Genomic DNA, 27,316 nt, shown 5'->3' on the forward strand with positions numbered 1-27,316 from the left:
GGCGGGAAAGCTTGGTCGAAAGTGGGCCGACCAGGAACATCGACAGTGGCGAGAGATGTGGTCCATACGTACACAGTAAAAGCAGATGGGTCTATCATCATGTGTGTGCCATTCGGCCGGGTTGCGATAGCTCGAGTATGGAGCATATTGGCTCCGGTGAACAGGGGCAGAGGCAGCAGACGAAGCAAAGTCAGGACGGCTGGCGGAACAGATGGACGGAAGACCCACATTGGCAAGTTATTGGCGAATTACCGCCTGAATGAGAGACACAAGCGGCCTGGAATCATCAAAGCACTGCGTCACTGGCGTGGCAGGAGACGCTGCTTTGATTTCGCGCAGAACGATACGCACGACGTTCTCGCAGGAGGTAGGCTCACGCGGTGGACAAACGTCTTCGCACGTCGATGAAGCTGCGGTATTAGGTAGACGCGTAAACTGTTCAACTATGCGGCGACTCTTCGCGTCTTCAAAGCGGCGACATTCGTTAATGATTTCATTGACCGTTGTTACGTTCTTGTAAACAATTAGGTTAAACGCGTCGTCCGCGATGCCTTTTAAAACGTGGCTGACCTTGTCTGCCTTTGCCATATTGTTATGCACTTTGTGGCAAAGGGCGAGGACGTCCTGGATATAAGCCACGTAAGATTCAGTGGACGTCTCTACACGGGTCCCAAGGTCCTCCTTCGCAGCACGTTAGCGGCTGACGGGCTTGCCGAACAAATTTCTAAGCTTCTGCTTGCACTGGTCCCAACTCGTAATCTCTTCTTCGTGTGTTTCGAACCAGACCCGTGCCGTTTTCTTGAGGTAGAATATCATATTGGCCAGCATAAGCGTGTTATCCCACCTGTTGCGCGCCCTGACCCGTTCGTAGTTCTGCAACCAGTCACCGATGTCAACGTTGTCGATCCCGGAAAACATGCCAGGGTCGCGAGGCTGGGCCAGGATGACCGTCGGTGGCGATGACGTGGCCGCGGTTGACGTCTTTCCTTCGGATGACATGACGGCCAGGTTACGTCCGCTGCAGAGCTCCGTCTTGCGCAAGTGATTACCCCGCACCTCCACCAGAGATGTTACGGGAAGGAAGAAGCGTGCGTCTATTTACAGATGGCTTTTAATGGCTGAGCCAGCAAGCGTAGAGCAGCGATAAAGGTACATTCTTCTTCGTCGTCTCCAAGGCCACCATCATCGTCCTCCTTTTCCCACATTACCGACTGTGACAATATCTAACCTTAATGGCGATTTATACAGCCTGCTGGAGTGGTGTCATACCAACCAGCTACAGAAAACAAAATTTGTCGCATTCACTTCCCACCAACGAACATTTCACTCCATTTTTCCTATTTTTCTTGGCGCAAGTCTTATCCCTGCAAGTTTTTCATGTAATTATCTTGGTATAGAAGTAGACAGAAATGTTAAATGTATTGAACACTTAACCAAAGTAAAATAGAAGATTACCTACGGGATTAGGGTACTTCTAACAGCACGAAACATATTTAACCATGAAATATTACTATCATTATATATTAACTAATTCATTCATTCATTCCCACATTAACTACTACGTTGCTTGCTGGGGAAACACTTACGTAACCCATTTAAACTCATTGAGAATGCTACCGAATCAGGTTATTAGGATAATTACATTTAGCCCATATAACCACAACGCCTCATATTTTTTACGAACGAATCACATTCTTTCACTCAGACAAATCGTTGAATATAACATAGGTACTTTCTTGTTCCGTCAAATGAACTGCACAGGATGCGATAGCTTGATACCGCAATCTTCTCTAATAAATACTAATATTACCAGGATTGCAATAACTAGCAACTTCATTTTACCCAAAATACATACTAATTACGGCAAGCAGAGCGTTCATTTTTTATCTATCGCATTCTGGAACAGAGTACCATTCTATATAAAAACACTTAAAATTCACGAATTCAAGAAACAACTAAAAGGTTACATTGTGTCGAATACTGATACCTAGTTCATACTCACTACCATTCTTTCAAGGTGCCTTCATTTCATTTTCATTGTCATACCATTAGGTTTCTGTTTCTGCCTTACATATAGATTCGAGTTGGCAAATTATACTTTGTTCGTCACGTCACCTACGTTGTTACTTTATTAGTTGTCAACGAGATTATGTTACAGTGCTTTTGTTCATGACACTTATACACATGTAATTCTTCAATCATGCTATTCGCACTAAAGCCTGTAATTCTTCCATGTTAACGATTTGCTGAAACAGCAGTACTTTTGTTGTATTACGTTTACTTTGTAAAGGTCTTTGACTTCGGTCTTTGACTTCGGGACCACCTTCTGTATATTAACAACTTGTAATCTTTGTAATCATCTAAATAAAAACCGATTCTGATATTGATGCCCATCAGTTTCGCCAGCATCGTATGTGCTGGTGCCCAGCGTCAGTGAGATACTGACGTCTTTAGCGGCGCCGATGAGAAAGACGTTGAAGATAGGCTGGAATCGCATGAACAAATTAGATGATCGCCTGAAGCTCAACAACGCGTTTTTTTATTTACCGGTTGTCGCCAAATTGTGGTTTGAAAACCACGAAGCTGATTTACTGACGCGGTCTAGCTTCAAAACCAACATCACAGAAATTTTCGGCCGTCCTGGAGTGCGCAAGCTTCGCGCTGAACAATGCCTACGCAGCCGATCTCAGCAAACTGGTGAAACGTTCACCAGCTGCATGGAGGACGTCGTCAATCTCTGCCGGCCTGTCAACCCAATCATGGCGGAGGCGGACAAGGTGCGTCAAATCATGAAGGTCATTTCTGCGGATGATTTTCATATGCTGCAGCAAAAAAAAAAAAAAAAAACAAGGCATTGTTCCTCAATTTATTGACCTTTGCGAGAGTTTCGACGACCTCCGCCGACAGCGTCTTCTGAAGCGGCGCTCACTTGTGTCCGACGAAACCCTCTCGAGCATGGCCACCACTCTTGACACTGACTCACTGCTTTGCGAGGTAAGGGACTTCGTCCAGGTGAGGTCGCTCGCCACCTTTTGCCGCTCTCTTCTGTCGGGTAACCACCCTCGCCTTTTCCTGCTAACTTTCGCTAGGTCATACAGCTTGCAAGTTTGCGCAGCTCTGCCTTCTTCGCGCGAGACTCTGCCGGTGCGCACTCCCGTTGCCTATACCAAGGTGAATGCACCTCTTTGCTATGCCGAGGCTACCGGAAAGCCACCACCTAAGACCGTTACGCCATTTCTATGAGCCGTGCCACTGCATCCAGCTCCTCACTTCGTTAAGTCGAGGTACCCACACAGCAGTGGACAATGACGGACTCCCGACAACCGATCATTATGTTTTGCGTGTGGTCTACCTGGCCACGTCGCACTATTTTACCGTCGCCGCGCGCACCACCTTACCGATGTTGCTTCCACCCTGATCCATATGCTTCACTATGTCCATCGTCCTTTGTATTTCGTAACCCCTACCATATGTCTTCATAATCCGACCATCACCCTCTTGTTGACCGTCGTTTGCCATCGCCTCGACACCGCTTGCTTTGGCCGATGCGTCGTCATCCCTCTACACTGGAAAAGGAAAACTAATCGCCGCAGTTCCAGAGGCGGGAACTGCGCGTCCAACGAAAAGACCTAGACCTCTGCCTTCTCCGACTAATCTTCTTTGGAAGGCGTCTCTGTACCCGGCCTTGGCAGCGCTGGTGCCGCAGTTTTAATTAGTGCTAAGCTTTGCCGTTTGCTCAGAATGATTACGACGCTCCTCTCAAACATTACTTCTTACTGCTATGGCAGACCTCATCACGCTTGTGGGTATGTGTAGTACTTGCGCTGTGTTAGTGGCCGCCTCTACATTGTCGAATTTTTGATGCTATATTCTTGTTCCCACGATCTTATTTTGGGCTGGCACTTTCTTTCCGCCAATAAGGCCGTCATCGACTGGTCTCGTGCTGAAGTGGAATTTTAAACGCTTTGCGACGCCCTACTTCTTGACGCTCCTGAAGCTGAAGAGAAAGTATTTGTTGCCGAAGACGTTGCAATTCCACCGCACTCTTCTGCCCTTCCCATAGTGTCATGCAACATTGTTGATGATGCAAAGGCCCTTTTTATGCCATCTGCCATTTTCGTTCATCACAAATGTTCCCTGTGGCTTTTCGCTCTACTAGAACTTGATGCCGGTGACAGCAGACTCATGTCCGCTCGCTTTGTTTCGTGGGAAGCGCGCTGGCGGTATCGAGTGTGTCGACCCTGCAGCCATCATTAACATACCAACTGGTTCCATCATCGCTCATGAGGTCGCCAGAATGGCCTGTAAGCCCGCGCAAGAGCCGGCTTCGCCCGGTGTTCTAAATTACTCCGTCGGTGACACTCTACCTCTTTCTCAACGTGCCCAGATTCTGGACCTTTTCGACAAGTTCCGTTATTCTTTCGACTGCCAGCATGTTACCTTGGGCCGCGCGTCAACTGTTCACGATCGCATCGAAATGGGTACCAATGCGCCACTGCGACAAAGAACATATCGTGCATACACGACAGAGCGCTGTGTTTCTTACGACGAAGTAGCTTACATTCTGAAGCGCGGCGTCATTGAGTCTTCGGATAGCTCCTGGGCATCTTCAGTTCTTTTTAAAAAGGATAGATAGATTCGATTCTCTATCTATTGCGGTCGTCTTAACAAACTAGCTCGCAAAGATGTTTACCCTCTGCGAGAATTGATGATGCCCTTGACTGCCTCCAAGGCGCAGAGTTCTCTTCTATCCACTTGCGCAGCGGCAATTGGCAGGTCCCTATGGCACCAGAACACAAACCTAAAACGGCCTTTTTAACACCAGATGGTCTATATGAACTTTGTGTCATGCCTTTCAGGGTTTGCGATGCCCCCGCAACATTTGAGCGTATGATGGACAACCCTTTGCGTGGTCTCAAGTGGGAAACGTGCCTTTGATACTTAGATGATGCGGTTATTTGTTCGACCGGTTTTACCATGCTTAAGTGTTACAGTGCTTACATGACCCCGGCCTTCAGCTCAACCTGAAGCAATGCCACTTCGCCGCCAGTCAGCTCACTATATTTGACCATGTAATATCTAAAGGCAGTATTCTTCGTGATGCCGGCTAACTCTGTGGAATTGCTGATTTTTCCAAACGTTCCTCCATAAAACAACTTCGAAGCTTCCTTGGCCTCTGTTCTTACTTTCGCCGCTTCATTAGAAATTTTGCCTCCATCACCGCTCCTTTGAATCAGCTTCTATGCAGCGACTCGAACAATTACGACTAGTCGCCCATTTGTGACGCTGCCTCCCAAGCGTTGTGTTGTCTGCTAACCTCGCCGCCGATACTGCGTCATTTCGACCCTACAGCTGCGAGCAAAGTACACACCGACGCCAGAGATGTTGAACTCGGCGCTGTGCTCGCGCAGCGCCAATCTGGATTCGACGAGTACGTCGTTGAATACGCAAGCAGCACCCTCACGAAAGCAGAGATGAAGTATTACGTTACGGTGAATTATTGTTCGGCCATAATCTGGGTACTTGGTAATTTTCGACCGAACCTCTATGACGACCCTTTCGACGTAATTACGAACAGCTATGCGTGTTGGCTGTCCACGTTGAAGGACCACGCCGATGATGATGATGAAAAACGTTTATTTGCTCTATTTTGCAGTGATTTTTGTGGCTTCAGGTGGAGTCTTCCTTCGTCTTTCCAGGTTCAGTTCCCCTAGTCCAGGGCTCCGCTGAGGGTAGCTGCCCTGCGTGCACGCCTTACTAGTCCTTGTTGGACTTTCAGGATGTCGCTGGATAGCATCCTCTCCCGCTATTCCGCACTCGCGTTTTTTATTATGGCTAGCCCATCTGTTTTCTGGCAATCCCATGTGGTATGGTATAGGGTTGGTTTGTCTCCACACCATGGGCACTTGCTCTCGCACTGCGTGGGGTAGATCTTGCTTAGCATGTTTAGGACCGCTCCGACAGATTAGCTCGCTGGACATTGCGGTTGCAAGATTTGAACATGCACATTGTCTACAGGTCTGGCCGCCGCAACACCGGTGCCGACGTGCTTTCCCGTTCACCTGTGTAAAGAGAAAGCGCTGCCTGCCTGTGTGCCGGTGAGGAATTACTTTTGTTACCAGCAGTCTCTGACATAAATTCGGAGCAATGCAAGAATGCCTGGATTAGCGCTGTTATCCTCTTCCTTTCAAACCCGCCGCCTCTTTCACCACCTTCTCGAGATTTTTGCCGTCAAGCTTCTCGCTTCGAAACACGGAATGGCCTCTTTATTGCCGGAAGCACTTCTCTGATGGCCGTCAGTGGTTGATGGTCATACCTCGACAGCTTCGTGGTGAAATATGCTCTGCCTTCCACTCTGACCCACAGTGTGGATGCAGGTGTCTTCAAAACGTACACCCAGCTTCGCTTCAGGTTTTATTCGCATGGCATGTACACCTTCCTATGCAAATACATTCAATCGTGCCCTCAGTGCCAACGCCGCAAGGTTGCTGCTCAGCTTGTCTTTGGTCCACTCCAGCCAATCCCATGTGCTGCGAGGACCTTCGATCACATTGGCACTTACCTGTGTGTACCCATTCCCAGCACGCCTTCTGGAAAGCTATGGTAAGTCGTCGCTTTTTACCACTTGACGCAATGCGCGGAAACAGTCGTCCTGCCTGCGGCCACAGCTCGTGATACAGCATCCTTCCTCCTGACTAACTTTATTTTTCGTCATGGGGCACTTCGCGAACTTTTGAGTTATAGAAGGACTGTGTCCATCTCCGAAGGCATAAATGCGCTCCCTGTTGAATGTGGCATCGCTCATCACACCGCTACTGCCTACTATCCTCAAACTAATCTTCAGATGGAAAGAGTTAGCCGCACCCATGGCGACAAGCACTGCAAATGCATCGCCTCTGATCACACTGATTGGAATCTTATTTCGCCGTTCATCGCGTACGCCAACACTAGACTACTGATACTACATTCACCATGAGTCGTCAGGATGACTTTTCTTTCAATGGGGGGGGGGGGGTCATCGTAGTGAGGAGGAATGGTCGGGGCTGCAGACACATCGCCAGTTCTCCGCGGAGGTGATTTGCTCGAGATTGCCTGGGCTGCTCTGGCTGAAACGCTGCCAACGCTGCTTGCTGCTCTCTTTGCTTGCGACGTGTCTTTTGTTCGCTTTAGAGATAGAATTTTACCTGACATGTCACCTGTAAGCAGACGGAAAAACGTGCCTATTCTTCGGCCATTTCATTCAAAAATTTGTCTGGGTGCAAAAGAGGTTGTTCTCAGCAAAAGTCGCAGTGTACAAGCGAAGCGCGGCGTTAGACAAAACAAAGTTGGTTGTTCAGAATCGAAAGCAAATTGCTGGTTTAACTTCACCTTTACAGATAGTCGCCTTTCCTCTTCATAATAGAATCAGAAGACACCTAAGCAATCATTATGAGTTGTGAAAGCGAGAGCATTAATTTCCACTTGAACGCCACTAAGCGGTCCTTCGAGTCACAAACTACTCTCGGACAAGCAAGCGCGTTGAGACGCTTGGCCATCTTGGCACGTTTCTATTTGATCTTACCAGTGCGCAGTTAGACCGAAGGCGAGAGCTTGCGTGGTCAAGGAACGAACGGATACCACGGGCTTCCGAGAGCGAGAGCGAGCTTGGCTTGTGATCATGGTGATAACCTGTCCCCTTACGCAACACCTTGCGGGCTAGTACGGCAGCAGGTGATCCGAGTGTTTCCTTTCGCCCGCTGCGCTCCGTCGAGGCGCGCTCGTGGTGTGGCGTCGAAGTGAATGGGAGTTTAGGTGTCATTTTTCCCTTGTCCAGACGACACACGCCGACTTTCTCGCTCGATGGGCCATTTGACGCTTGGTATCGAAAATTGAAAACCGCATGGCAGGCATTGCGAATGATATATATTTATTCCTTAGAAAGCCCTCCAGAATTCAAGCACATCACAGGGATCCCAAAGCTATATTTCACGTCTTCTCGCGTGTGTCACGGAAAACACACCATGGGAAAGTTATTAGAGCTGTAGATATATCCACAACTGCGTTTGTGTACTGTTATCTCTACTTATTACACATTTATCCCCTTAATTGTAGAGAACTGGCATGATCAACAGCTTGAACATGTGAATTGCACTCAAAAGAATCATGGATCAATTATACTGAGTCCGTATTTTTTGCTAGTCTGTTTCTAAGCTTGAGAATGGAAATGTGGATGATACAATTCGATCAAGGCCAGTTAGAAGATGTCGAGGACCGGAATGTGAACCCCTTCTCTGTTTCACGCCGTCCAACAAGCAAAACATTTCAAACGATCGAACAAGCCAATCACGTCAATTCAATTATTACAAGAAACTTGTTGCTGGGTTGAAAAGTCAGCTGACGTTGTTTCCAAGCAAATTCACCCAAAAACTCCTCTGGGTGTTGAGTAATTATGGGTAAGCTTTGTGGCACTTGCTCATCTCCACGCAGCCTGGTGTCATTATCAATGTTATGAAACTTGATCCAGTCAGTATAAGCGACAAAGCTGCGGCAACACAAACTGCTGTGGACGGCGGCGCGATATGAATTGATGACGCAAGCAAACTACTTCAGGTGGCGCGCAGATTGATTGATATTGACGGGTAGTTACAGTTATTGAATGATAACGTTATACTAGATTGATAGAGGTTAATATTTACTAGTAATGAGTGATAATGACTCCGAAATAACGAATATGTCTAACGACGGCTTGTAATGACCACAATTGATTACAAATGAGTAGAAATGTCTAGTAATGAGTAGCAATGACTAAAATGACTACTAATGACTTGTAATGACTACTAATGACTACTAAATGACCAATATGTCAAACGATGGCTTGTAAGGACCACAATTGATTACAAATGACAAAAAAATCTTTACTAGTGAGCAGTAATGACTAATAATGACTGAAATGACTTGTAAAAACAAGTGATAACTACGAAATCATCATTATGTCTAACGAAAGCTTGTAACATCCACAACAGATTAGAAATAAAAAAATTCTTAGTAATTACCAGCAATGACAAATAATGACTGAAATAACTTGTAATGGCAACTAATGACTACGAAATGACCAATATGTCTAACGACAAATTGTACAGACTGCAGTTGATTAGAAATTACTAAACATGCTTATTAATGACCAGTAATTATTAATAATGACTGAAATGACTTGTAATGACTATTGATGACAATGATAGGACCAACGTGTCTAACGACGGCTTGTAAGGACCACAATTGATTACAAATGACTAAAATTGCTTGCAGTGAGCAGTAATGACTAATAATGACTGAAATGACTTGTAATGACTTGTAATAACTACGAAATGACCAATATGTCTAACGACGACTTGTAATGACCACAGTTGAGTACCATTGATTAAGCATGCTTAGTAGTGAGCAGTAATCACTAAAACAGAAGAGAAAGAGAAGAGACAAAGAGAAAGAGCCGAGTGATAAAAGGAGGAAAAGTAGGCTTTCGCCGTTCACCGCTCAAGAGAGGTCTTAAGATATCCTGTAATTTTTTAATGCACAAATAGCGTGACCACAAAGAAACGTCACTATGTAGTAAAACACCGTTGAATGCAAGAAAACTGCCAGAATTTGCACATCTAAATGTGCCTACGATAAATGAAGAAAGCACAGGCGCTAAAAATGGTGCAAGTCAGCATTGATAATAATAAATAGGGATCAAAAGACGGCTTCTATACGAAAAGAAAAGGCTAGCGTAGAATGGGATGATTGCGGCGTCTCGACAGCCAAGCGCGCATAGGTCACGTGTGACTTAAGACACAAAAGTGTCTTATAAAATTACATCTTAAACATAACGTATAAAGCGGCACGTAATAACTGCATTACAACAGATCATGTAAACGTGAACATCATTCCCGAAGAAGAAACGAGAAAGACAACTTCCAGCACTCGCCACAGCTTGATAGGAATCAACAACTCGAGATCTTGCCAGAAGCAGAGTCACCTCAAAGCTGTCTCGCTTGTGATTTTTTTTTGCATTTTCACTTATCTTGTTGTGTACGTATACAAATTTATTTCTTGTTTGTGTGATCACTTACCTTTGTGCGTATGTGTCACTAAAGCGGATTGAGGATGTACGGCTTTGCCCGACAAAGCACGGCATGTGCTTGTATAGGTCTCACGCCTGAGATTCAATGTTAAATTTTGCGGCCACAATGACGCTCTATGTACGAGTGTGCGCGTACCAGCAAAAAACACAAAAAAAACAATAAGTTCTGCTAGTTTGCCACTTAGCAAATTAGCTTCTCTGAGACCGACATGGGTGGGCTATATATATATATATATATATATATATATATATATAGAGAGAGAGAGAGAGAGGGTTGCTGTGATCTCGTTCTGGCGTTCGTGGTTCGGACTAAGGCATTGTACAGAGGGTTGCTTGGCTTCGGCGCCTGAGTGCCTAAAACGTGGTGGCTGGTATACGCTATATCGGGGCTTCGCACTAAGTTGGCCACGCGGACGCATGCCATCGTCTCTATCTATCGCCCGGAGTAGCTCGCTAGTGAGGAGGTGAGGTCGGGAGGTGGAAGCTAACGAGAAATGAGTTTGTTTTACATATTTACACTTTACAAGTCACAACACTTCGTGGATATGGGAGCAGACTACATGTCAGCACACTACACTGCACCAAAGATGTCCGCTTTTGTAGAGCCGTTTTTCCTAGGTAAGTAGGCAAGAAAATTGGAAGAACGTGTCTAGGCCAATGATAATGGTTGAACTGCTTTCAAAATCCCACCCACGACGTAGGGAAATTCCGCCGTACTTCACCTCCGATGTTGGGGGGTCGCCCCCGCATACGTCGCAACCACGCAGCAAATAGGGAACCCGAAGCCAACGCTAATAGTACGGAAGTCCTCCACGTTGACCCCTTAAGTATAATAGTGGGCTCTCTATGACGGCCTCTTTTCAATGAGCTGATAAACCTGGCCTTGACAGCCTTTTCCGCTTCCACAAAATGCGGTGATCGCTGTCACCTAGAAGGATTCTTCATTGTTCACCTGTAAACAGTCGGCACCGGGCTAAGTCGTCGTGTAGGTAAGTGCTAGGGAAGCGATCGCTTTGCGTGAACCATCCAAAGAGGCGTGCTGAGACGTAACGCTGCATGTGTTAACCGGCGTCTCAAGGGGTAAATGAATTATATCAGAGTGGCCGCATATTCACAAAAGGCCGGGCATTACAATGTCTCTCACGCGCTAATGTGGCAACGACAAAAAAGTGTAGAACATTTTGGGCACACGACAATATTTTGTTTGGAAGTTCCCTCACACAAGGGCAAGCACAAGCGATGCATAACATTACAGGTGAAGTGACACCAGGTACTTAAGCGATGACGGGTTTTCTTCACGGACTATCAGTACAGCCAGTTTGTTTTATTTTTAATGACGATGTAACCTGTTCCTTTGACACAACACGTGCGATAATACAGTGTGTCTTACATACAAGCATAAATACAAGCAATTTCCAGACATCATTGTTCCTGCATTTTCTAAGACCAACTTTCTTTATCAATATCTATCTCATCACACCAAAAATGCTAAAGCCATTTGTTTTTTTTTTGCGCACCATCCGGAGCACCCAGGGGGACTTGCTGAGTTAGTCGTTATCACGTTTCACTCATCTATGTGATTATTGACATACAGTGAAAACGGGGATCAGTCGCTGGCGCCGTTATCTTGGAGCTGCATTGGTGCCGGCACTGACGTAATTCCAGTGCATAGGAAAAAGAGCGTACAAATTTGAGCAAAACAAGAAACTCATCTGTGAAGTGGGACAAGTGAAACAAGGTACCTATAGAAAAAGGTAGAATTATTAGCGTCAGCAATTAAATTCTACACCGCAGGCAAAAATATTTCGGCGAAGAACGTACTCACGCAAACTTGAAATTGAGTCGCGCCTACAAGGGGTTTAGATATACTGAAGCAGATGTTGCTATACCATATTGTCAAAATTGCTTCCTTGAATAACCGAATCCTCAAATATGATCTATGCTTCCTTGGTATGAGGTTAGGAGCCACTTCTCAATATTATATTTGTAAAAAAAAAAATTCTGTGCCATTCCACTCTTTGAAGGTGTTTGACAAGCGAGGCTGTTCATCGGCCTCTTAATGGCGAACTGTCCATTGCGGCGCGTGAAACGCCGTACGCACATAAATGGAAGGGGAGGCGCGACTAGTCGCTCCTTCATGATGTTGAGCTTCGGTAGATAACGCACCGCAGGGTACACATACCCATGCACAAGACACCTTTGACTAACGAATCCAGGCTCGTAAAACAGACACGTACCTCACCGCGACGACGAGTTTCAAATTTGTGGGATCGAGGTCACATGGACAGTTCGCATTTGTTTCCGGCTCGCCGTCCTTGCGGGCCGCACGCTTACGGATCCGCCACCACGGGAGAGCGGAAGGAAAGAAGATACGGAAGCGCTTGGAATGCCGACAAAGAGAGGATGATGCGAACGTAGACATGGCTGACGCGAGTCAAAGAGTGATATCTGCTTTTATCAGCCTAATATTTAATACGGGTTGTACTTCGACCTAAGATATTAAACTTATTTTTGCAAGGTGGCAGAGTGCTAAAAACCTGCTTCTACACCGCCGCGGGTGGCGCGGTATTGAGGTGCCCTCTGGGCCGGCCCACGTATCGGAAGGTATTCTCGATCTACACTGCTCGGTAAACGCACGCAATTTTTTACAGAAGCTAGGCATATAAAGCTTCACTGTAAAAGGGACCATAGATGACATTCTATTGTCTGGTGCGTTCTACTTCTTAGAGGTTTATGAATTGGTAGAAGCCGCGAATTATTCTGAACAGAAAGCACGGAAACAGCCTTTCTTCTTTCTGCGTAAGCGTTTAGTTATCGATATTCTTAAACTCTGAGGGAGAATCATGTCTACTGTGCTTGTAAATATACTTCGAATGTATGTCCTTGAAATGGCTTCAAGGTCGTAACTATCTTTCTGAGCACATGCGTCCGACGCTATCGAAAATAGTTGATAATTCTTACTAATAAACGAACAGAAAGAGGCGTCCGCTCCATTCCCTAGCAGATGAGTGCACCTAACAATAAAAAAATCCTGCACAACCCACCTAACAGTGGATGTAGGCGTTATTTGAAATAGCATTGAAGGAACTTAGAGACAGAGAAACAGCTTTAAACCGAATGCAGCACAGGTTAGTCGGTCACGAAAGTGGAAAGAAATAAAGGCGGGGGATCAAAGAAGAGTGATCACAGGATGTGGTGGTCTCTAACTCGTAGTGTTGCAGATAATCAAGTTTTTTCCAGAGTGACAAGGAAGAGTCGTTGACGCAACTCGGGCCAAGCCGATCGATGCACGACGCTTCGAAAATTTCTGGGGCGAATTGTTTTCTATATATTTCGATTATGACAGTCGCGTCTAAAAGTGGGTAACACCCTTGTGCGCGTGTTGCGCAGTGCAAGGTGATATTGCTGCCTGATTTATGCTTTAAGTTGTCGTCTTCGCGAAGGCGGTCATTGATACATAGGCCCGTCCGGCCGATGCAAACACGTCCAGAAGACAGAAGTATTTTTTTCGAAACGACGCCGCACTTGCATGCCACATAGCAACTGACGTGATTCCTGCTGGAGTGTTTAGTCGTTCGCAGCTCACCTTCACGTGCTTCACAAGCTGCCGAGTTTATTGGAGGCCGAACCCAAAACCCTTCGGCCCGTCCCGAAGTCTTTTTTTATTCCATGTGATACTAGGGGCACGTAAGGGATGACGGCGGTTTCTGTACTGTCGTTTTTCTTCGGTGGTGCAACAATGTTCTTTCAGACTTGATGTGTCAGGGATGTGGCAAGGGCCAAAAAAGAAAATCAGATAAATTTCCTTCTCCCAATCGTTTGACTTGCGCAGCAAGGCTCTCTGCCACTCGACGAGGGCATGACCGTGTGAGTGCATTTTTCACACCAGTGAGTGCAATGGCACGATTAACGAACTTGGAGTGGAGTCAAATAGAAGGCGGCGTTTTTTTTTTGACATCGAGACGTACATTCAGCTGGCATGCTCTGATGTGAAGTGCAAGTCCATATCGAGGAAACGGATGGGATCATTAACAGGGATTTCCCTGCTGAGAGTTAGTCCGGGAGATGCTTTGCAGAATCTGGAGAGCTGTTCTTCCATTTTGTTTGTGGCATCTTGTGCAGTCCATGGAAGACGACCAGATAATCGTTGACGAAGCGAAAAATCTTGGCCACATGGGGCGACCCGCTCAAAGTCTCTTTCAAACTTGGCTAGCAGAAGGTCACGCAAGCCTGGTGCGATGCGTTACCCGATACATATGACGGCCTTTTGAACGAAGAACTTCCCGTTGTAATTAACAATAGTAAATGCTAGGTACAAGGCCAATAATTCGTTAATTCTTTCAACTGGGGTGCCAATAGTGTTGGAAACGCACAGCCTCATACTCATCAATGCGAGCCTGCACTACTTCGACGAGCGCAGCGCGCTGCAGGGAATAATAGAAGCCCTTGCTGTCTACGGGAAGCGCGTGTACGGGAGGAGGACAGGAGGCGCCAGTAATTTACATACGTGAATTGGCTGTTTGATGAGGAACGGTTATCAACGTTAAACTGGGAAGGGCCTCTTTGAAGGAAGGACCCGACACATCACTGCCAAGCTCCTCTCTCGGTCACGGTCACTCGAAACGGGAGGGAGTCTTTGCGGGTTTTTACGGTAAATAAGGCGGTGGGGCATATGACTTTTAAAGTTGTCACAGAAAAGGCTAGTTTTGACAAGCCTGCTTTCTCGCAAAGCGCCAGTGCTTTCTTCTTCGCCCTCGTCGGGAGAAAGTTTTCGTTGATAGCGCAATCCGCTTTCTTGCAGTAGATGTCAGCCGTGAGAATGACAAAGCCTCCCTCTTTGTCCCATTGAAGAAGCTTTAGCTTCTTTTGTTTTAGTACTCTGACAGCAGGCTGTTTGACCATGGCAAAAAATTTTGGGAGGCCATCAACGTTCTTCTGCATAATGCGATCGAGTTCAGTTAGAGTGGCTTTGTTGGCGGTGGTTCGTGCCATTGCGAGAAGCTGTCTTGTCCAGCCTGGGGGTGACGTTGAACTTTGGACCGAAGCTAAGGACGTCTCCGACAACCTCGGGCATGTAGAGATCGCGTATTTTCTTTACTCTCCTATTACGCTGTTTAGAAGGTTGCTTGTTTGGTAGTTCTGCAAGAACATTTTTCCGAAGGAATTCCGGCGCCTGTGCCACCATCCCAAGTTCTTGACCAAACCTGGCGAGGAACTGTTCAGGGGGGGGGTATGCTGGGCGCAGCTACATCAGGCAGTCTTTGAGCAAACCGATGTCTCCAGGACTCAGATCTCAGAAGGCGGCAAAGGAGCTGAGCATGGGGGCGAGTCTTAAAAGTCCGACTACTTGTGGGATGGACGGCGGAACGTAGGCACCTTTTATGATGACAATAAGCAATCTGTCATTGCATGTAACTTTCATGATGAGCGAAGAACGCACGCAAGGGTCTCGGAGAACATGTGGGACAAAGAAGCTTGGTGAAGAAGATATATATTTAACAACGTTCTAAATCCGAGCTAGTTGGTATGGCATCATTTTCCTTAAGACAGCTCAAGCACACAAAGACATGAACTGACACAGAGAAAGAGAGAGACAAAGAGAGATAGAGAGAGAGGCAGACAAAGGAAAGGGGAAAGGCAGGGAGGTTAACCAGAGGGGAACATCCGGTTCGCTACTCTACGCTGGAGAAAGAGGGTAGGGGTAGGTAAAGTAATAACAAAGTTGAGATAAAGAAAGAAAGGAGCACAGACGTACAATCCCATTCGTTCACTGTCGCCGCATACTGTCACCGTACAGCACAGTAGTACTTCCAGCACTAAGGACATCTGTTCATGCTACAGCCGCTTTTCCAGCACAGAAATTTATATTGTCATTCCGGACCAGACGGCCCACGTGATACCCTCCGTTCAGATCCGGAATTTCGACCATTTAGCCTAAAAATTCCTTCATTGACAGGCGAAACGAACCTTTTTCCTTCCCCCGCCAGTCTTTCTGCTGCCTTCTCCGTAAGTTATCTTTGGTCGAAGAAGTTTCTCGTTCAGAGAATGTGGGCTGGGGCCCGTTCACTGGGCTCTTACGCTTTTGCCCATGTCGACGTGCTATTTAACACTTGAAGACCCAGTGAATTGTTCAAAGTGCGGGGCTCCAGCTGCAAAAGCAGTCATTCACCACGTTTGGGCCTTTGGTGGTTTTGCCCATTTAGAAGCACTACTCGAGAGACAGATAGAAATAGAGGTGAACAGAAAGGCAACGAGTTTAGCTAGGGGAGGGGAACGTTTGGTCTGCAGCCCCGTTCTGGGGGAAGCTTAAAAAGCGGGGAAAGAGTTTGGGTGTGTTGGTAGTTCAATCGTATACTGGCCTACATAGCGCAAGAATGACACAAGGACGAAGCAGGAACACGGGATGAGCGCTAACTTTCAACAATTGATTTATTGCTGCTGGTAAGCATATACATACTCACAGGGTAGCTACTACAACAAACACATTGAAGGGAAAGAAGAAAGGAAAATCAGTCATTTGACTACTATGCCAAAAAATTCAAGCTCTTTCTTAGATAATAGAATAGACGGCGTGCTAATACAATCGTCACCTGCTCTAGCTATCGCAGCTGCTTCGACAATTTCCCTTGTTATCTTATTGCTGTGGCGATGGACAACCACAGTTTGCTTTAAGAGAGGGTGGCACGGTGCCTTCACGCCGCATTTTCTACAATGGGCAGCCAGATGCCCATCTAAAGCGATGCTCTCTACTTTATTACTATGCTCCGCCAGATGCACTTTATACATCTGCCCGTCTGGCCCACGGAGTACTTCCCACACGAAAATGGATACTTGTACACCACGTTACGAGTGCATGTTACAAAAGCATCCTTGTGCGCGGTAGCGCAACCTGGCTGAAGTTTTTTCGTGGGACAGCTCAGTCTACTCAACCTCGAAAGGTTGTTAGGTGCTGTAAAAAGAACGTTTACACCAGACCGTTGCCCTACTTTTGTTAAGTTCTCGGAAACCTTATGAAAGTAGGGAATTACAGCTATATTTCGTTTGTCACTTTGTTGTTTCTTTTTTCTTTCGTCATCCGCTCTCTGCTCACCGCTCAGGCGTGAAGTTACCTTCCTTCCACGATGCAGGCTTTCAGCAACCAAGATAATGATATGTCTCGGATAATTCGGTGCTTCTAGACGAGACATCTCCTTGCTAAAGCTTTCATCCAGCAAGGGAGGACATGACTTTGAGAGAGCGCATGGGAAGAAAGAACGTACGATACTTCTTTGTATGAGTGTTGAATGTGCAGAACTGGAACTCAAGGGTGGCTTGTTAGTCCTGGGCTCATGTTGGGGGCGAGCTCCACCACTGGAAAAGCTGGCGCCAGCGTTGGCGTGACGTGGTATGAGGGATAAGGTGGACACAGCAGCCGCATCGGCTGCTTCGGAAGCGCCGAAGCGAGCTGAAAACGAAAGTTTAGAGCCCCACCTGCGCCGTGATTCTGATTAAGTGGGGAGGCTTTACCACCTCGGGTGTCTGCTTGACAACATTTAAAAGTGCTATAATATATAGTGGCTGCCTTTGGAGGCGTGCAGCACGGTAGGCTACTGCTCAGTGCTGCAGTGCCGGACGCACGCAACGCAGCCCAATTTCAGCCTTATTCACACGTAGCCGCAAGGCAAGGATCTGCGTGAAGCTTGGCTGGCGAACCTTAGAACCGTCAGACAGCCATGGGCTCAACTCGGGTATGCAGCAAGCACAGATGCGAGGAACATTTCTGCTTCGGCGCCGGGACTGAGCGATGTTCTGTGAGTAGCACAAAATGCGTACTGAGACGCTCGGCCGCGCCCGATGCCCGGCTAATTTGAGGACGGTTTGGTCTATGAACTTGTTGATGCTAGATACTGGCAGGTTCACTATAACGGAAAGTGAGCGGTAAGACGCACATTAAAAAAGGCATGGCATATGGTCATATTTTTGTTACGAATTAATGCACTGGATTACTAAAAAGAAGCAGAGAGAAATCGCATGCTGAGAACTCTGATAAACATACAGTGCGACGCAACCTGAGAAAGAATATTGTCCAAGAATTTAGAGGAAAAAAAAAAGATTGAATCGTCGCGACCGCACATCGCAGTCGCCGTATAGGCGTCGAAGTCTCTATAACGAAATTATTTTTGAACAGTTCTCTAGCATCCGCGCAACAATGGTTGCTGGTGTACTGTCAAATGCTCATATGCTGTGGCCTAAAGCTCACGGCATGGTGAAAGACGCGCTCACAGCCAAAGAAAAACATTGTGTGCTCACATGCTGTTACGAACGGCCTGTGGGGGCTGGCGAACCAGAGAAGCGACCGACGAAACCTGCCTGGCCCGCTGCGATGAATCACTTTGTGAAAACAACAATGCGCCGAGCCAACAGGCCATCGGCGCCACCATGTCTGCTGCGACGACTCGCTTCGTAAGGACGACAATATGACATTCCCCAACCGAACGGCACCGGGATGTCTTCGGCGGCGACTCGTTTTGCAAGGGCGACAATACGACAGTCCCCAACCGAGCGGCGCCGGGATGTATACACGAAGTCTGTGAACCAGGTATTGTTAGTGGATTTGCCGTTACCGTCACGGTTTGTTTGAAGCAGTAAAACTCCTGGAAGTTGTTTTGCTGCGCCGTCTCACGGGTCTGAGGAGTCGTCAGTCAGTGGACAGACGCGGCGGCCACTATCTGCGGGGTCAACTCTGGGACCAAGAGGCGCCTGCTCAAGGCAAGACCCACGTCTGCGAAAACCCTCTCACCTCGGTGTGGTTAGTGAAACCTGTGCGGAAGTGAGTGTGTGAACCCTCCTCCTCAAAGGCGAGTCGGCTACAATGACTTTGGACGCTCCGAATTGGTCGACGATTGAGTGGCCGTTATCCCTCACCTCGGGATCTAGGGAGGACAGAGCGTTTATAAGCAGCCGTGGTGCGGCTGCTGGGTGTGCATTCTGTTTCAGTCATACTAGACTGATGAACTGTAGTGTATTTAACAGGGATAGGCGGGCTAGCTGGTGGTCGATATTGGAATGCATCATGTAACCGCGCAAACAACAAAAGACCAAGAAGGAAACACACAGGACAGGCGCGGAACTTCAACTCTACATTGAAGTTCCGCGCCTGTCGTGTGTGTTTCCTTCTTTGTCCTTTGTTGTTTGTGCGGTTACATGATGCATTTCAAGAACTGTAATGTTCTCATGTAGATACTGTAAACAACTCCCATATTCCTCGTTCTCGATGAGAACGAGTCCCTCCTTTCAACGACGTCCTCAGCGTGGGTTAGTTGGACGACGGCATGGGCCAGCTACCATCTATTTCATGCGCGACATTACAATGCATGCAGACGCGCAATCGGTCGCAGCGAACCCGTGCGATCACTACATTGAGGTTTCATTCTATTATGCCCCATTTCGTTATACAGACAGCCAAATATAAGAACATATTTCCCATATTTTGCTCTCAGCGGTTGCCTACCTTTCACGCAAGAAGCCGACTCGGGAGACTCCATCGCGGCGACTACGTGCAGTGGCGTTCATTGTACGTATTCGGTAAAGAGATAGCATCTGTAAACGATTCTGTGCTTTCAGTTTGCCCAATATTACTATATCGACAGTCAAAAACTTTCCTCGTTTTGAGAGTACCTACATAAATGTCTAGGAGGGCTGCAACGTGGTGTTGTTATCGAGCGCTGTAAGGCGAAACCTATGAGGAGCGCACCACGTGAATCCTCATACTACGCAAGGGAGGTGCTTCCGACAGATGGCGACTCCGTTACTCCTCGCCTCCGATACCCAACACACATGTTCAGCTATGAAATGCAAATGCAAATCTAAAATCCTAATATTGCCCTGCTCAGCAAATCCAGTGGTGAACGTAAGTGGCTTATAATACTCATTGAATCAGGCAAGAATGCTATCAACAGCAGGGTTTGAACAGTCAAAACAGCAATCCACATATGAACTGGCACCCGGATCAACTAGTGATTCATGTAAAAATACAAAAAAATCATCTACATATCTAAAAACCATTACAAAGCCCAAGTCGCCCAACCGCGCAGAAAGAGCTTTGTCACATCGATCTAAAAACAGGTCACTTAATCTGGGTGCTATGCATGATCCTATGCAAACACCCTGCTTTTGCAGGTAAATGTTATTGTCAAATTCAACAAAGGTGCACCTGAAATAAAATGATAAAAGCTCTAACCACCTTGCCCCACTAACACCACAAGCATTAGAAAAAAAGACAGCGCCGTGCTCATCTATTGCTGCATCGACGCAGGACAGCAAACCCTCATGTGGCAAAGAATAATACAAATCTTTTATGTTGACAGAGAATTCAGTTAAACGCTTACCATAAGCTCCATTTAAAAAGTTGATTACGGCTGATGAAACAACATTTAGCTGCAAAAGCAGGGTGTTTGCATAGGCTCTTGCATAGCACCCATATTAAGTGACCTGTTTTTAGCTCGATGAGCCAAAGCTCTTTCTGCGAGGTTGGGCGACTTGGGCGTTGTAAAGGCTTTTAGATATGTAGAAGATTTTTTGGTATTTTTATATAGATCACTAGTTGGTCCGGGCGCCAGTTTCCATGTAAATTGCAGTTCTGACTGTTAAAACCCAGCTGTTAATAGTTTTCTTGCCTCATTCGATGAGTATTATAGGCCACTTACGTTCACCACTGAATTTCCTGCGCAGGCTGTAAGAGCTTTTTAGATTTGCGTTTGCATTTCATAGCTGAACACGTGTGTTGGGTAAATGAGCCCAGAGCTAAGAAGCCGCCTTTGAGTTACAGTTATGCACACTCAAAACTCGTAAAAAGAAGTATCGTATGTTCTTTTTGTCATGCGCTCTCTCGAGGTCATATCCTCATTTGCTAGATGAAGGCCTTAGTAAGCAGGTGGCACGTCTGGAAGCATCGAATTATCCGTGACATATCACTATTTCGCTTGCTGAAAGCCTGCATCGTCGAAGGAAGGTAATTTCACGCATGAGCGATGAGCAGAGAGCGGATGACGAAAGAAAGAAGAAAGAACAAAGGGACAAAAGAAAGGTGGCTGTAATTCCCTGCTTTCATAAGGTTTCCAACAACCTAAAAAAGGTAGGGCAACGGTCTGGTGTAAACGTAGTTTTTACAGCACCTAACAAACTGCTGAGGTTGAGTAGGTTCAGCTGAGTCCCAAGTAAACTTAAGGCACGTTGCTCTACCGCGCACAAGGATCCTTTTGTAACATGCACTCGTAACGTGGTGTACAAGTTTCCACTTTCGTGTGGGAAGTACTGCGTGGGCCAGACGGGCAGATGTTTAAACGTGCGTCTGGTGGAGCATAGTAATAAAGTAGAGAGCATCGCTATAGATGGGCATCTGGCTGCCCATGTTAGAAAATGTGGCGTGAAGGCACCGTGCCACCTTCTCTGAAAACAAACTGTTGTTGTCTATCGTCACAGGAATAACGCGAGAAATTGTCGAAGCAGCTGAGAGAGCTAGAGCAGGTGACGATTGTGTTAGCACGCCGTCTATTCTTTGATCTAAGACAGAGCTTGAATTTTTTGGCATAGTAGTCACATGACAGCGCTTCCTTCCTTCTTTCCCTTCAGTGTGCCTTTTGCAGTGGCTTCCCCGTGAGTATGCATATGCTTACCGGCTGCAATATTTCAATTGTTGAAAGTTAGCGCTCGTCCCGTGTTTGTGCTTCGTCCTTGTGTCGTTCTTGCGCTATGTATGCCAGTTTACGAAGCTTAAAACTTGAGCTAGAAAGGTTGAGATAGATAGCACTAGTACACGCACACATGAAGGCGCACAACAAGCATAGAAGCAGTTGATAGGCCCGTCGACCTAATTTACTGCGACAATGCCTTCATCGCTTTCTGCTCCAGTGATTCGCATGGCTATGGTACAAGAATCCCGGCTTCTGAGAATGGTTTTGTACCCAGTCGGTTCAGTGCTGTCCGGAGAGGGTGAGGCTAGACGTCGCTACAAGAACAAAAGTACAGGACATGTTCAGTATTTTCTTCGATACCATAAAACTTGCACGTACGTGTTTGATATATTACAATGTCGAACGAGTATAGTTTCAGGAATGTAACTCTGATTCAGAGACAACGATACTTAGAGCTGCAACGCTAAGAACAGATCAGGCAGACCTTTATAAGCATTGGTGCATGGACGCCGAGTTCGAGAAGTCGCTACTGATTTTCACATGATATCTTCCATCATTCTTTGATTTAATTATACATATATATAAAAGAGCAAAGCCCAAAAATGCGTCTATAAGAAAGGTCTCATTAACATTCTGTAATGTTCCGAGATTGCACTAATAGCCACTGTTTCACCTTGAAACATACGCCAGACAACTGCAGTTTCTCCGTGTAAGCACTCCTTTCTGCCGCAGTATGTTAGCAATAAAATGAATTGCCAAGAACGCTACTGCTGCCCTTGAAATGTAAATATTGTAAAATCGTCAATAATGGTATTGTTTTCGTTTGTTTACGCGTTCATGGTCTCCTCTTGCAAGATATCTTGTTGAGTTCATTTCTCATAGTTGGTTCTATCACGTTGGCACACGGAAGGTGATTGGATACTTTTACCATATTATACGTGTTGAATAAAACGAACTGACTTATTGCACAAAATATTGATGCGTCAAGACGTTCCTCGTGATGCCTTCCTTTCATCACTTCTTGCATGTACTAAAATACCCTTACCCATTCTTATTATGTGCTCACTGCATTTTCTGTGCCAGTGAATCTATCCTAAATCTAGAAATAGAACCGTTGGCTCAGTTTGCAAGGACAGATGTGGAATGAGTCATTTATATTGATTCATAACTCGCAAGACCGCGGTGGTGTATCGAATTCCACCATCGTGCACTAAGACGCAAGTAGAGCAAAGTGGTTGTTGCGTAAGCACGCACATTAAGGAGCAGATTTAGTACCTTGTCAGTGTACTGATATTTCAACTAAATAAATCTCGGCCGAACTTTGCAGACAATAGTGATACACAAGTAAAGATAACTACGTACTGTTACACGAAAATGTTTCTTTCGGCAAGCGTCGGCTTCTCTCTATCCCGTTCATGGCGTCACGCACCTCCATGAGAGAGTTGCATTCATCATCTCACGTACTGTTCTTACAGATAGGATATGGCGCAACGGAGCTAACCATGGCTGCTACAGCCTTGTTCGACGACGACCCGGAAGACAAGAAAATGCACACCGTTGGCCAGCCATTGCCTTACCTTGAGGCAAGTGATCAAGCACTACGGTGATCGTTGAAAACGTGTAAGGCTGTGTGAAAAAGTTTGGCATGTTTGTTTGACAGTCTTATTAGAGTAAATTTTTATTCATTTATATTACAGTAAGCAGCTTTACTCATTCGCATTAGTAAAATTTTATTATATTTTATAGTAGCTCATGCTCACTTTTTGTTGCAGCGTCACATTGCTGCTTGTATTCTATGCTGTCTATTATTACGTAATATGTTAGTATTTCAGCGTCTTTACTACCACTTTATTCCATGGATAAATAGGCTTCATCTTTCGTCGCTTTTTACGGCTTACCTTTCTCTTTGTAAGATCTATTCTGCACCACTTACCTTTACTGTGCATTTTTACATACTGCAGACCAATAAAATAGCTGGATTTCTACTGCAAATAATCTTTTGCGCAGTTTTCTTTTCATTCAAATGGTATTTTTAAAGTTTATGAGCACTTCATTGAACTGCATAACGTGTTTCAGTAATTCTTTATATGTTCTTTCTTTTTCTCATGGGCATTCTAATACCCACAAGCTCCTTAAACTGTGGGGAAACCACTTTTTTGTGATTTCTACTGTAAGTGGTCCGAAAGCTACCCTTCTAATTGATTAAGTTGGTTAAAGTTCTTGACCAGCTTCGCAGACCATTTACATCCTTGTCGGGAGTAGCTCAAGGCTGTACTTTAGGACTACTCTTTTTTTTGTGTTTGTTAGTAATTTGCTCTGTTCCGAAAGTCAGGCTCAGGGTGATGCTTCCAGATGATTTTAAACTGCTTTCGCAGAAGCGAGTGCGTAGATCACTGCTATAAATTGCCAGACAATATTTCCTTTATCCATCAGTGGTGCGATGCTAGCCGACTTAAGATAAGCGGGAAGAAAATTACTGTGCCCTAAAGTACGTGCTGACGAATCTTGAGCTACGCTTTGTCGTGCGATACTGTTCGTCGCGTGCTTGTTGTTCGTGACCTTGTGGTAATCATAGATTCAAGGCTGGACTTTCGCTTTCATGGATCCCGTATTGTCAGTCATACTGCGAGGCACACAGGCTTAATATATAGACTTATAAATACGCTTCAGAATTCTGAATGTCCCAAAGCATTGTTCTGCTCACTACTGAGGCCGTAATTAGAGTTTGGCCGCGATTACAATTGCATTACAACTCATCAAAGTAACCCAACAGAAGCGTTGCAGAGTCGATTCATTCACACTTACTACAATATACATATTCGCCGGCGCCGTTACTGCGACTACTCAAGCCTGTCAGTACACTCAAGTCGGTTTTCTTTGCGTAGCACAAGACTCGCGCGACTTAACGCTCTTGTGACAAGTGCGGCGTGGTCTGACTGATTATCGTATGTCATTAGCATCGTTGGAGTGCTGGGTTCTCTCACTGAAAACCACACGTACTCTGACATGTTTTGCCTTAATCTTTTTTTTTAACTTGCCCCATGACACGGCTGCCGTAGGTTTAAAATGCCAGTTCAGCTAACACGGATGTTTTCAATTGAGTGTCGGTGTAGAGTTGGCGCACAGGAAGTTTGACGCAGATTAGTTTAGTAAGCATATTTTTTTCTTAGGTTTCTTATACAAATATAATGCGTCGCACATTTATTTTAGCATGCGATATCGGTGCAAATGCGGTCGGGCGTTCACATCTTGATTATGTTCGTGCTCTTGTTTTTACTAGTGGCCTGTCACCAAGGGTGTACAGTTGTTGGCAGGCACTGAAATAAATAATAAACAATAAGGCTACTGGGTACGCCCTCAGGCGTTTCATCGTTTTGCCGCTGAACACGAAATGGTTGGCTCCTCCCGAGCTCTCCTCTACCACGCCTGTCAAGCATGTGTTGCTTAGAGACCTCAAAACCCCTGAATCAGCCATTCAATAATGTGCTCGCAAGCAAGTGCACCATCTGCCTTTCTCTTCATATCATTTTAGATTTCATGGCATTTCTGCCTGTAAGTGCCCTAGGCTTCTCCCTGCAGAAATTCACGAACCGTGAGGCCCCTTTATTAGCAGCTGCAGTTGGTTCGCTTATACATTTGTCTCGCTATACATTATGTGTCTTTCGATACGACTGTTTCGCGCAGGTAAAGATTGCAGACGCGGCAACCGGCCTCGAGCACCCTATAGGCACATCTGGTGAAGTTTGGTGCCGAGGTCATAACGTCTTCCTTGGCTACTACAATGACAAGCGGAAGACGAGAGAATGCATCACGCGAGCTGGCTGGTACAAGACTGGGTACGGTAACCCCAACAAAGAAATAACTTAGTTGAAACAAGCACCCAATGCAGGACAGCAATGCACGACAGTTTATCCGAGCAGAAATCGGACGTCCGATCTCCTAGTAGTATAGATATGAATAGAAAGTAAGGACGAAAGAGGACAGTTACGCCGGATTTGAGCGAAAATGCGTCATCTTGACATCTTTATTTCGAAGAAATGATGAAGGTTGATAACAAAACATGCTAGGCGAGTAGACATTTGTTCTGGTAGAAAGCAGCTAGAAACGGACGCCTCTCCAGCTCTTTTCGTGGACAGAAGGAAACACTCGCATCTTTGCTGACGAAGGGCGACAGTGAAGCGAAGTGTAAGAAAGCAAGCAGAAACAAAAAATTAAGCCAGCAAGCTTATCTTCTTCCACGAGGGATGTTCGGCGCTAGGGTCTTTTAAGAAAAATCACTTATTCGGGAGTCCCCCACCACCTCCGTCCTGAGTTTAGTGAGGGGCTGGAAATTCTTCCTAGATTCACAGCAAGGTTACCCTGTGCAAAACAGACAATACTTTCTGTCACGCTTTATAACCTGTAACGGGAGGGGAAAACGTCAAGGAAGGAGGGGAGGCACGTTTTGTTTTGAACGAGCATTTATGGCACAAAGGAGGTGCACTTCCTAGCCAGATGTCGGGGCTCGCAAACTCAGAAGACGCCACTTGGCGGAAACAATATTAAAGAAAAATGTAGATATTGTGATGAATGTAGATATTAGATATTAGTAGATATGTAGATATTGTCTCGAGCTCGCAGCCATCCGAACGTATTCACATCGCTAAATACTGTGGTGTATTCTTTGGCCAACAAAACTATTTTATAATAATATAAAGGTGTGCGAAAACATGAAAAAGAAAGCTAACTTTTGAGGCAAGCTAGCTATCGGCTAGAGCGATATATGGTGGGAAGAGGGAGGAGCAGAATTTTCTTTCTTTCTTTTCGAGCAGAGAGATAATATAAAGAAACAAACTTTTGTTTCCACGGCGGCCAACCAGAAGCGACAAATTATATCCAGAGATACTCCATTTCTAACCCTACTACAAATGTTGCTGAGGAAGCGTTAAGAAAGAAGCGCTAAAAATCCCTACATATTTCATCTACAATAGATGCAAGGTGCGATGCATTGTGCGTAATAGGGAGATGGCCTGCACAGTACGCAAGAGAAGTAATCCTGGTCAACGCTGAGCCACTGAATTTAATTCTAGAAACGTGACATTGATTTATTGAGTACTGCTAGCCTGTATTCCAGGCCTTAAGCAGAAACGGGATTTGCTGAATTCATTACAGAATCCGATACTGTGTATTTAAATAACAAAAAATACAGCATACAAAGACAGATCAGGCCAGTGCCAACTGAATAGTGTCATTGACATGTCAGCCATACAGTTGCAAAGAGCGTTAAAACGGGCACCAGAATTGCAACGCGTGACATGGGTCTTATCAGGTTTTCACGCTCTTTACAATTCTACGTTGTCATACAACAAGCCCGGCCCACCACCGTTCGATATATGATTGTCAAAAAATGTCCAATTGCTGAGAGAGGTGGGAATGAAGAAGCCGCACAATTTTCCGAGACCTAACGCAAAGTGATCATAAACGTCACGTCCTTCCCGGTGCTGTTATATGCTTTGAGCCACAGCGCAGCACATAGTGGGTGCTACGCACGCGGAAGTATACAAGC

General features: G+C 45.9%; 1 protein-coding gene and 1 pseudogene across 1 annotated transcript in view; both read left to right on the top strand.

Annotated features, from left to right (window-relative positions):
- LOC126535290 (medium-chain acyl-CoA ligase ACSF2, mitochondrial-like) overlaps positions 1-27,316 on the top strand; it is a 163,502-nt gene that overhangs the window by 128,818 nt on the left and 7,368 nt on the right. Inside the window, exons 12-13 of the mRNA XM_055073094.2 lie at positions 23,247-23,354; positions 25,456-25,607. Coding sequence (XP_054929069.1) covers positions 23,247-23,354; positions 25,456-25,607 — 260 coding nt within the window. The remainder of the gene's footprint in view (positions 1-23,246; positions 23,355-25,455; positions 25,608-27,316) is intronic.
- On the top strand, positions 12,520-12,698 carry LOC126535276 (U2 spliceosomal RNA; annotated as a pseudogene).

Source organism: Dermacentor andersoni, chromosome 7 (assembly GCF_023375885.2).
Source record: "Dermacentor andersoni chromosome 7, qqDerAnde1_hic_scaffold, whole genome shotgun sequence".
Taxonomy (NCBI): Eukaryota; Metazoa; Arthropoda; class Arachnida; order Ixodida; family Ixodidae; genus Dermacentor; species Dermacentor andersoni.